Raw genomic sequence first — 12,178 nt, 5'->3', positions numbered from 1 at the left:
TAAATTGTCCGTAGGTGTGAATGTGAGCGTGAATGGTTGTCTGTCTCTATGTGTCAGCCCTGCGATAGTCTGGCGACCTGTCCAGGGTGTACCCTGCCTCTCATCCAATGTCAGCTCGGATAGGCTCCTGTCTGCTGTCCCCGTAAATCTGGTTCTGACGGGCCTTCACCTCCCGCACGAGGAGATCCGTCTCCTCAGCTGTAAAATGCTCACTCTTTCCAGTTGGTAGGCCCGCCATCTAACTAGCTCTCCGCCATGCGCTCCAATCGTGCCTCTTTTAAAGGGAATGAGAGGTGACACTCTGATTGGGTTATTGAATGATACGCCCATGCTAATTCACAGAGTAAGTCCAACCCTTTTAGACTCTTAACCATGGCGCACAGTCTAAAAACGCGCTGTCTAACTAGCAAGTGACTGGGACACGCCCATGCGCCACACGCCTGGCGCTTCGCGTTTTAGACCATCTAAATAGGGCCCAAAGTGGACATGCCCTAAATGCACTTGTATCATGCACTTTAGACCATGCAGTAGATTGCATAATAGGACATTTAGTTTTGTTGATATTTCTGAGCCAGGTTTTAAGGCAGAAACATGTTTGACTCACCATAGCCCACGGTCCATTGGCCAACTTGGCATTCTCAGTAAAGCACTGAACAATCACTTTGATGAATTTGTCATCATACTCGTAGCGTGTACCAAACAGAACCTGGCAGATAATGTTGGACGCTGCATTATGAAACATGACTTGGGGACTCATGGATTTGCCTGTAAAAGAAATACTGTTGACTAACCCACACCACCATATTGTAGAACAGTACAAAAGAACAAAAACTAACACCAGCATAATACAAAACTCTACCTGACATTAATGGAACTGTATGATTGAAATCCAACTTGTCATATTATAAAATAACAGAGTATTTGTGATGCTCAGATGTCAGTGTCACTGATAAAACTTAACTGCCATTCATGTGATGATTGTGTGGACCCACAGATGACATACCAATGCTCTTCTCCAGTGTATCAATGATGTATTTTATCTCTCCATGAATCCTTTCCTCCATGGAATTCTTCCCCAGACCAAAGTTCCTCAAGGTCATCAGAGCAAAGCGGCGATGGTCCCTCCAACTTGGGCCATAATCTGCCAGAATCACTCCTACAACACGTATAGTGACACAAAGAGCATACAGTGTGATCTTACAGGTCATCTAATGTAAACTTTTCTCACTGTCCAATGTGATCATTGCTTTTCTCTTCCAGAGCTCATCTACTTTCTAGTACTTTCTTACTCTCCAAAGTACTTTATAATGTATTTTCTTTAAAAAACGGAATAGTGTAATGTACAAACCTATACACGTTACATAATGCTTGTTTTCCCGTCTTTTGATTTATGTGGTGTTATTAGTCTGTAATGTGTTTTGTGATAAACTAACAAAATTGACCTAAAAACACTTTATTTTGGCCAAATTTATCAAACAATACACTATTCTTGATAATCAGTGATCTTCACACAATATCAAAAGAGAGAACTACACCATTCAGTGCACAGTTTTTTTTCTTTGAATGGTGAAGAGATACCTTCTACAAAGACCAGTGTGGGAGGTACTGCGTCACAAAAGTAACATTATATGATACTATATTAATTGAAGCAGTAACAAAGTAATATAACATGTTACCAACATAATTTTGGGTAATGATATTATTGTGTTTATTTGAACATTTACCATGTCATGTAATGTGTTAACATCCGAAATAAATTCTTTATTGTCTTCATATTTCCTGTATTCACACTGATCCTGACTGCCCCACTTCCGCCAGTGCGCCAACAGAAAAAATAATCCTGGAAGGTTATTGTGTCTTGTCATGTCATGACAGACAACATCACAGAAGGGTGCCTGTGATCGGTACATCTGGCTCACCACACTGTACATTATCATGTTCAGTGTGTTTCTTAATTTACCTGCAACGTCAACCAAATATCCTGTTCTGCTTTTGCGTCTCAAAGCCACTAGACAGTAGTGGAAATAAGGAGCTGGCCTCTTGTTTGTTTTTTCCTTGTCCTGGTGATCGGCACATCTGGGTATATTTTGTGTATGTTTCCATTCACATCCCTTACAACTGCAGGCATCACCAGCACACAGTCCTGTTCTTATGCATAACTCTCTAACTGGTGTTGTTGTAGCTGACCATCACACCGGGAACTGGCAGGTGGGTCTTCTAGCTCCGGTGTATTAATTCAACCTCAGCAATTGTTTATTGTGTTATATATCATAGGCCCACGATTATTCATCTATGTCTCACAATCCCAGACTTTGATCCTCTACCTGACCCTCCCTGTGTCCAAGGCTATTTGTTTATTTCATGGCATTTTAATACAAAGTGGTAACCACTGTATGTGAATGCATGAATGGGTCAGACCTGGAGCTTCTGTGCTTTGATTACCTGCTGTGAAACAACATGACCTTCACCCATTTAAAATGCTCATTCATTCCTCTGAGGTAATTTGGCAAAAGTAACGCAAAAGTAGCGTAATAAGTAATTTATTATTACATTCACAATGTCATGTAATGTGTTACCATCCAAAATAAACTATTTATACATTATACTGGTAGCTGTCCCATCCGTACATACCAACCCGTTCTCATTCCCAGATCATCATATACTGACGCTTTGCAGTTGTGTAGTGGTAGTGGATGAGGTGGGTGTACTACATAGGTGGGTAGATTACCGTGAAGGAGGTCGGTATACTTTCACATATAGTATTTCAATGCTTGTAAACGGACGGTACATGAATAGGAAGAGATACGTTATTGACATATTACTGTATGTACTTTGTATGTCTGATTGCTTTTTTTTTTTTTTTAATTAGCTAAGTTTGATAATTCATTCTCTGCCCTGTGAAACCTCATGTCTCTTTTACCTTTCCTATCGGTAGTGTCATTGACAAACAGGTCTTGGGGTCTTCCAGCAAAATCAATGCCCTTGGTCACTAAAGCCTCCTTCATGGCCTTCATCCCGTGGATGATTACAGCTGGTCTTGGACCCAGGTACAGACTGTAAATATTTCCATAAGACTTCCTCAGCTAGTAGAGAACAAAATAACATGTCAGTGTTTGAAATACATATCATATGACTTAAAATGAATATTACTTTTTACAGGTGCAATTCACTTAAATTATAAAACCTATCTGCCCTCTTAGTTCAGTCTTAATGGTCTCATCTGTAAGAAAAACCAATTAAGAAACAGAAATATTTAGAAAGAGTAATACAACATAATAAAAACATTAAGAAGCACTTTACATCAGGTAAAGCAAGCAACAAATAAAAAAAACAATTTTTGGTAACTACGAAGCGTGCAAGTTAGTTGCTTAGTGTAAATTAAGTCATTTCACTGCACACACTAAAAATGGATGTTTGAATCTATAGCACCTGGGCTGTATTCACAAAGCTTCATATTACAAAGTGTTGCTCCTAGTGACAAAATATTATGAAAATTCTCAGAATTGTGATGTTTTCTTGGAATGTCCCTTTTAATTTAAGACTAGGGGCTCTAGTTTCCCAGCGCACCGCAGGGTGGCGCAGGGTGGCGCCCTGGGGAGGTGTCGACAGATCCAGCTTGGCGCAGTGACAGTTTCGTGCCAAAAGGCTTCGCCGAAGGTGCGCTAAAAGCTCGCCAGCTGAAACCAAGTCTACTGTCAGCGCAGGCGGAGCGCAGCCGGTGTAAGCCGAAGTTTGGCTGACCGGCGGACAGTGCGCACACGTCACCAAAACCTCACAGGCAGGTTTCCAGAATATCAGGCACATTAACGATGCAATAAATACCCAAAAAAACACTATTCAATGCAACTATCTGCAATCAGCACATAAATGTATCTCTATATCGACTGTCCCGTCACATCTGATGTCAGATCAAAGGGGATTGGCACCGTTTGGCACGTTTGGCACGCGTAATGGAAACCCAACCTGATTTGATTAACACAGCTGCAAACTAATGAGTTCACATCCCTCTCAGCCAACCACAAACAGCCACAGCATCAGATAGGGAGTATATATTCAGCATCTGTCATCTTAGAAAAGTCAAAAGAAAAGAAACAGAGTGAGACTGCGAGAGAGAAAGAGAGAGCGCGCGCGCACGAGAGAAACGCAACATTGATTTACAATTGTGGTGACCTCCTCCCAGGCTACCTTTGCATCATCAGCCCGTGGAGGTCTGCTCGCAGTTCCGTATATTCGGACACTGCGAGCTTGGACCTCCCGGACCAAAACATCAGTTTCCTCCTGGGAGAAGTTTGGCCGTCTGACGCTGCTGCTCTCTTCTGCCATGGCGAATTGAGTAAACTCTCATTACGCCTTCGCGCGGCGCATTTAATGGCGAGGAGAGGGGCTCATTTGATTGGTGTGATGTGTGTAAAACCCACTCCACGCCTTCTCTCCTCTCTCTTTCCGACTTGCGCAGGTAGGAGGGACGGAGGTGGGAAAGAGGAATAGCTGCGCCAGGCGCACGGTGTGCCAACCTTGCAAAATCCGCCTGGCCACACCCAGTTGGCGAAGCGCAGGTGCGCTGCGCTCCCACCTCGCCCGGTCTGCCCAACTAGAGCCCAAGGTCCTCGTATAGATAAAGGTTATTCACAGAGCATCTTAGACCTTAAAGGAAATGACTACTTTAGAATGAAAATACAGACAGTACTTACTCATCCATGCCGACAAGAAGTCCAGTGTAGTTTTTTAATTCACAAAACTCGTTACTGCAGTCAAGCCAGCTTGGATGCACTTGGATTACGACGGACTAGCCGTTCTGACGATTTTGAAATGCATTAGCGGAGTTTTATTACATTTTCAAAAATGATTTTGGACGTGGGTTCCATGTACTTCAAGTGTATGGAAAAATCCGGCTGGCTGTTATCCTCCGATACGTCAAATGAGTTACTGCGGTCAAGCCAGCTGACGCTCATTTTGGCTTGGTTAAGTCAGCTGCTCCTAAATTTTAATTACGCCCGTATTGCGACCTTTACGGTAAATGCACAGACAATAAAGATAGACAAAAAGTTCAGAGAAATATTCTCCAAACGCTGGATGTCAGTGAGTAAATGAAATACTACACATTAGATCATGCAGTGATAATATCTGTTGTCGATGTCATTAGGGACACACACACATTTCCCACCTGAAACTATAATGTGAGTAATATAATGATCACAATACTAAGATATTTAGAAAACTGGAAAATGCAACAGTGCAGCAGTGATGACTTGGGTCTGTCTAACCTTCCATCAGCAGAGTGATCACACTATTAATGAAAACACGTTCACAGTCAGCAGTTCATTTAATTTCCACTGGGTGTCCACATCGTGCAGGCTCACAAAAGGGCGCGCCTGTAACAAACAATCATATCTGTTAAAAGAATGCGTCATAACCTCATAACCAGGGGCGGACTGGCCATCTGGAGGTTCTGGAGAATCACAGAACGGCCGGTACTCCAGGACGGCCGGCGGCCGCCACGCAGTCATCACCGTTTTTTTTTTTTTTCCTCCCTGATAATCTACTGTTCCACATCCAGTCCGCTAGGTGGCAGACTTTAAATTGGATGCCAGCCAGCCTATAGATATCTATGAGCCGGCCGGCCGCCAATCAAATTGAAGAAGAAGGAAGCGCATACGTCACGCAAATCGAGCAGCCGTGTGCAGCAGGTGCAGATGGGAGAGGTAGCGTGAAAGAGAACAATATGGATACTGGTATTAATCCAAAAAAACGGAAAGAAAAGGGTGGGGCTGAGAAGGTGAGGGAAAAAAACAAAGGCAATTAGAGAGTGAAGCCTCTAAATGTCGAAAGTTAACAGAAATGTTTGCCATCATGTGTCAAGATTTAAGTAGGCCTATTTTGACACCCGTGTCTGGGGCTGATGAGTTTCCGCGCACCGGTTGTTGTGGGCTGGGCCGAGTCAAAGTACAGGGCTGTTTTTTGGTCCCAGTCCACCCCTGGTCATACCTAGCAACAGGGTCAACCACACCTCTTCACTAAGGTAAAAGTTTCTGACCCATCCCTGCTCAGAGTTGCTCTGAGAGATTTCCTCCTTCACTCACTGCTAAGCTAGGACTCCTTACTAAAGGAATTTTAGGCTAAGTTAGGAGCTCTCTGAGAGTTTTCTAAGAATGTTTGTGAATACAGCCCCTGGACTTTCGGGGTGGAATTTTGTTTGTAGTGCTTAAAGGATTAAAGAATGTAAATCATCTATAGCAATGTCTTTTTCCAGAAATGATTCCACAATTTCTTGAAATGGCAAGATCTCTACATTTTTCTCCAGGGGCTGTATTCACTAACATTATACTCTCAGAGAGCTCCTAAAGCTTTTAAGCTTAGCCTAAAATATTTTTGTAAGGAGTGCTAGCTAAGGAGTGATTTAGGAAAGTTCTTAGAGCAATTCTGAGCAAGGAAGGGACAGAAACATTTATCTTAGTGAGCATGTGTGGTCAACCCCAATGCTAGGAATGACACGTGACTGGTTGCCCTTTTGTGAGCCAGCATGGTGTGGACAGGTATTGGAAATTAAATGAACTGCATCACAATATGAGACTGTGAAAGTGTTGTCATTGTTAGTGTGATCACTCTGCTGATGGAAGGTTGAGAAAGACCAAAGTCATCACTGCTGCACTGTTGCATTTTCCAGTTTTCCAAATATCTTAGTGTTGTCATCACTTTTGTTCTGCCGTTGTATCATTGTTGTTGTATTGTTGTAGATGTGAGCAACTCTCTAATGAGACTGACCATAAATTTTATCCCTGCACCATCTAATCTATGGTGCTTCATTAACTCACTGTCATCCAGTAGAGAGAGTATTTCTCTGACCTCTTCATGTTTCCACCAATTTCTCTTCCGCTTAAGAAGCGCTTATGCACCTTAAAAGTTCTCCTCCCTGCTCCTAACAGGAGCTCTCTTATGGGCTAAGGTGCTCTGTGAATAAGTATTACCTTTAACAGGTCCTAGACTTAAAGGTAGGATCTGGAGGATTTTCAAACAAAACAAAATATAGACATATACAAATGAAATCCTGCTTAATCATCACCTATGGGCTTCTACTCATGTGTGGTGGTGACTCTGTTTGCAGAGCTCCTGCCCTTTAACTGTATTTTGATGTTTTTGTGAGCTTGGACCGCTTCTGGGCGGAGATTTCCCCAGCCAATGAGAGAGCGCAGGTGCCGTGCCCGAGCGTGCCCGAGCGTGTCCGAACGTGCACCAGCGCGAGCCTTGCCTGAACCTCTTCTGTGAAGCCTTCTTCTGTACCTCCGGGCTCCGTACACCCGGGAGAGTTGAGCCTGATAGGAGGGGCAGAATTTGAATGTGTGTTTACAAACAGCAACTGGAAAATCCTCCAGACCCTACCTTTAACTTAAAGGGGAAATTCTTTGAAAAAGTCATAATTCTAATTCTAATTCTTTGTACCAGGACATTGCCTCTTTAAAGGGAGGCTTTTTTTTCCATTGACTAAGCACCACAAACAAACCCCTTTCGCCTACATCGTACTGAAATCTCAGCAGTGGAGATCCCAAAATCTCCCCAAAAAATTTACTTAAAAGTATGTATTGTGTCTATAGATTGACAGCACCCAATGTTTATGACCTGTATCACTGGTTGGCTATAGTCCATATGCACAGAGTCCACTCAGTACAAACAGCAACAATGTTGTGTAATCACATGAAACAAGTAGCGGTCTGATGAGAGCAACCTTGACCCTTTGAAGCATGTTATACATGGCAAAGATTTTAATGGCTTTTATGTGTGTTTTTGGTTTACACTTTTTTGGATTCATAGTCTGAAAGTGCAGTGGAGCAACTCTTTAACCTAATAACTATCAAAAAAAGCAGCCAGGTGAGTGCTGTGTGAGTACTGAGCCATTATAGACACATTATAAGTACTATTAACAATAGTTACATCAATGACGAAAATTAAGGGCATTGTAGGAGCAGCATTATTCATTTCAGTGTTTTTCTTACTCTCTCAAAGTCCTCCAGGGGGTTCTCCAGGCTCATGTGCAAAATGTTCCCCAGTATGGGCAGGATAGGGGGTCCTGGTGGAAAGTTTTTGGGCCTCCGGGGTTTGAGTTGAAGGATGAGGAAGCCAATGCAGAGCCATAGCAGGATGATTGAAGCAAACATGGTGGACCGAACTGGACTGAAGAGACGAGATGATTGACCAGTTGGTGAATGAGAACATCAAACACAAACACAATCTCTGATGGACTCTGGCTTGAATCGTTCACATTATCAGTTTAAAATTAATTTTGCTAATGTCATGGCTTGTTGGCAGAGTGGAAGAAAGCTAATGAGTTACAGCCAGTGATGGAATATAACAACGTTGCCTTCATTTACTCAAGTACTTTACTTAAATACAAAATTGAGGTTCTTATACTTTACTTGAGTCTTTTCTTTTCATGCCCCTTTCTTCTTCTTCTCCACTACATTTATGAGTGAAAAGTTGTACATTTTACTCCACTATAATTATTTGTCAGCCTTAGTAACTAGTTACTTCACAAATTAATTTGTGCATACAAAACATATAAAGAGCTTAAGAAATATGTTTTCTTACAAATTAAACTAACATTACCAACAGCGATACAGCTGAAACAATGGACCAATCACAGCAGACATTTTCACTTGTCATAGGGAAGCAAAGGTGAAACTGATAACGTGAACGATGGCTCAGTTCCATTTAGTGTCCCTATGAGCTATTCAAGTAAGCCAGCATGCACAACCAGGCCCTCCCCTAAGTGGAATGCAGTCATGTTGTTGATTAGCCTACACCTGTGCTTTTCTTACTGACATCTCAAAATGTCTGCTGTGAAAAAGGTCTATTAGCTGAAGCGATGAGTGATTGAGAGACAGCTTCTTTCACAATTGTTTAACATTTCAGTGTGTACAGTTATAGTCAGTAGTTTCTGTAAAGCTGAGGCATCGTGCCTTTTCAGAGTTACTAATTCTCATAGCTACTGTCTGTTCATCACTAGCACCACTTTAGAGTCTCACTGGCTGCCTGAGGGACAAACACTGTACAGTTCCATAGAAAAACCTTAGGTGGCAGCAGCTGTGCACTGCATTTTAATGGAGGTGAAGTCAGCAGGACATACATTTGCCAGACAAACCAGTTACTCGTCATCCTTGAATTCTTTTCTTGTACAACCAAAAAATACAGTTTTAAAGCCTTCCGTTTAAGGATAAATGTTACCTTTGTGTTGCTTGTCGACGTTGGTTTGTAACTGTGGGATAGGCTCCACAAGACCCACAGTAAGCAAGCAAGCAGGGCAGTCTGGACAATGGCTGCTGCAAAGCTGAAACGGATACACTTTGTGAGGGAGCTCAAAGGGTGGGGGACAGAGTGCATGTGGGGAGGAGACATGATTGAGCTGTACAGAGAAGAACAGAGCTTTAGTTACACTATTAGAAGACAGTGATTTAGATTTGATTCTATTTAAATCCCTGTTTTTGTTTTGTTTTCATTTTGTTTGTCAATTTCTGCATCAACACCTCCACAGCTTTAAGAGAAAAGCCTCCAACCTCTCAAGACATCACTATGTATTCCCCATCTTATCAGTGTAACTGTATTATTTGTAAATATAATTTAGTTTTCTGTTTTATTTGTTCTTATAGTGCTACTTTTATATAGTTTGGCATATTTTATTAACTATTTTATTATTTATGCTCTATTAGAATTTACATATTCTAAATCTTTTCAGACATTTTCTCTGTGAGTAGTGTGGAGGAATATACTACATTGTGCAATCTTGTATTGTATAATGACAATAAAGCCTTGAATCCTTGCTCAGCATACTTGCCAACCTTGAGACATCATAAATAAATAAATAAATAAATAAATAAATAAATACATAAACAATGCTGATTAATCACCATGAGCAGACTTAAAATTTTGAAACATCCTTAAGTTAAGTAAATTGCTGTGACAGCAACAATTACTTTATTTTACAACATGCTTTTTTAACCAGTGGTTATGGCAATAATGCCAGCTTGGCATAACAAACCTCTTTCTGTCATGACAATGCTGAAGGCTTCTCTTTTAAACTGGAGACTCTTTACAGCCATCTGAAGGCAGCAGGTATCTGCTCCATGTTGTTGCTCAGTGTTGAGCCATAACTACACATAACAGACCAGCTGGTTACATTTTGTGCAACCAGCATCAGACTAGTAAAATGAGCACTTTGTAGCTTTAAGGCAGACTAGACAGGCTCTGGCTCATTACTGCCTCCCAGGTTTAAGACAGAACTACAGCTGTAAACGGAGATTCAATTCACTCGCCAAACAGTTGAATGTGACTGATTAGATATCAAACTATTACAGACCTGCCTCACATCATCGCGAGCGGAAACCGGATGTAGGGGAAACACACATCCGGTTATTCGCGCCAGCTTGAATTTTTGAGTAGAAATAATGGCGGAGTCGAGAAGTAGTCAGGCGTGTAGCGTTCCTTATTGTTCCAATTCAAAGAAGAAACAGCCGTATTTGTCCTTTCATGCCTTTCCAACCGACGACGATTTAAGAAGGAGATGGATTTTATCTATAAGAAGAGAGGAGGGAGTGGGGTTTACTGTGAAGAGAGGCAGCACTTTTGTGTGTGCCCTGCACTTCAAGGAGGAAGAAGTCTTGGCCCACACAGAGTCTGGTCGGAAGTTCCTGAAACCTCATAGCCTGAGTGTCAGACTGAAGCTCCCAGAACCTTCAGTCTGACATGGCTTCCATTGAAGGCGATTTACAAGGGGGAGGGAATTTGATTTTTCCCTAACCAATCAGTAGAGATCAACGACTCACCCAGAATCTGACGTCATTAGTATCCATGCCTCGGGGGTGCCGAAAACAAGCGAGCATTGCCCGTTTAAAATGTCTCCGTCGTCGTGCACGCCCAGCTGCATCGCCGTTAAATCCAGTTTAGCAGCTTCCTTAATTTGGTCCTCCATTAACGCGAGTAGTGGCGAAATACCTCGATAGCATCGTTAATGTGGTCTGTAGGATCTGTAGCGGTCGCCATTGTTGCTATCCTCACCAGTTACCCACCGACGTACAGCTTGACATCAGCGTGGCGCTGATTGGCTAATCGCTAGACTCCCGGCGTTCATTGGTCCGTCCATCGTTTGGACGAGATAAATCGCAAATTCATTGAAGTATGCCAGACCAGTGAGACAAGCCTACTCAGTTGAGTGGGCGGGGTCTATGGTCTGGAACCAGGCTAGAAACCTCAGGCTGTACCTTCAAGATTTCACTGGAACAACTGGAGAGAAAGTAACCCGAACCACACTAAAATGTACACAAGAAGTGGTAGTGATATGGAGGAAACAGCAGGGAATGAAATGGAGTGTGATCCTGTGGCAGTGCAGGAGCACAACTATGCCTGCCGTCCTCCTCCTGGTGAGCGTAGCATGTTGCTAACGACCTGGATAAATACAGTAACCACGCGTAGCCGCAACCTGTCGAGTTCAACTGCATTAATAAAACTGTAAATAGATTATTATCTAAGACAATAACAGCCTAATGTTGTGGAATGTAACTCTGCTCCGCTCAGTTCCCCAGTCTGAACGTTAGCTTGACTCCTAGCATAATGTCTTGTGCTACAAGTTTTTTTTTTTTTTTTTTTTTAAACTTTATTGAACAATTTATGATTACAACATTAAGGCAAGTCCATGATATTAAAGTAAATGGTTATGGAACTGAGTAAAAAAAAGAGGAATTAAAGAGGGGAAAAGAGTTTCAGTCAAAATAAAGGAACAAATAAAACACTTAACAGTAAAGTACAGAAGCGTATTGCTGCCACACCAGGAAAAAAATAATGTCAGTATTACGTTATAACGTGAAAAGTTTATTGTTCTAACAAGATGCTTTTCACATTATAACAACATATTTTCACGTTTAAACGTGATAATTTATATTGTCAGGCTATTTGCAAAGAACAGGCATCAACATGCCCAAAACATGGATGACATGATGAAACTATATTGTTATAACATGAAACTTTTCACGTTTTTACTATATAATTTATCACATTTAAAGGGCCAGTGTGTAATATTTGGCATGGTTTATTGTCAATCTGAATCTGAATCTGAATATTCTACCCATTAATATGTTTATATAAGTGTATAATCGCTATAAAATAAAATTTGTTTGGTTTTCGTAGCCTTATAATT

The 12,178-nt window shown here is 41.7% G+C and overlaps 2 protein-coding genes across 5 annotated transcripts in view; one reads left to right on the top strand and one right to left on the bottom strand.

The window, feature by feature from the left end:
• The window catches only part of LOC126408262 (histone H4), a 583,921-nt gene that overhangs the window by 395,782 nt on the left and 175,961 nt on the right, over window positions 1-12,178 (top strand). The window lies entirely within an intron of this gene.
• LOC126408223 (cytochrome P450 2F2-like) overlaps window positions 1-12,178 on the bottom strand; it is a 33,687-nt gene that overhangs the window by 7,967 nt on the left and 13,542 nt on the right. For 2 of the 4 annotated variants that reach the window (XM_050073668.1, XM_050073667.1), the window contains exons 2-6: window positions 9,217-9,319; window positions 7,989-8,166; window positions 2,921-3,083; window positions 1,004-1,156; window positions 605-765 (exon numbers count right to left, since the gene is read on the bottom strand). In XM_050073668.1, the coding sequence (XP_049929625.1) occupies window positions 605-765; window positions 1,004-1,156; window positions 2,921-3,083; window positions 7,989-8,166; window positions 9,217-9,319 (758 nt within the window). Of the gene's footprint in view, window positions 1-604; window positions 766-1,003; window positions 1,157-2,920; window positions 3,221-7,988; window positions 8,167-9,216; window positions 9,320-10,027; window positions 10,152-12,178 lie in introns of those variants that run through there. The other 2 variants (XM_050073669.1, XM_050073670.1) reach the window with 2 other exon arrangements.

The sequence above is a fragment of the Epinephelus moara genome, chromosome 20 (genome assembly GCF_006386435.1).
Source record: "Epinephelus moara isolate mb chromosome 20, YSFRI_EMoa_1.0, whole genome shotgun sequence".
NCBI lineage: Eukaryota > Metazoa > Chordata > Actinopteri > Perciformes > Serranidae > Epinephelus > Epinephelus moara.
Note: the sequence above shows the minus strand (reverse complement) of the source record. Positions and strands in the feature narration are given on the sequence as shown.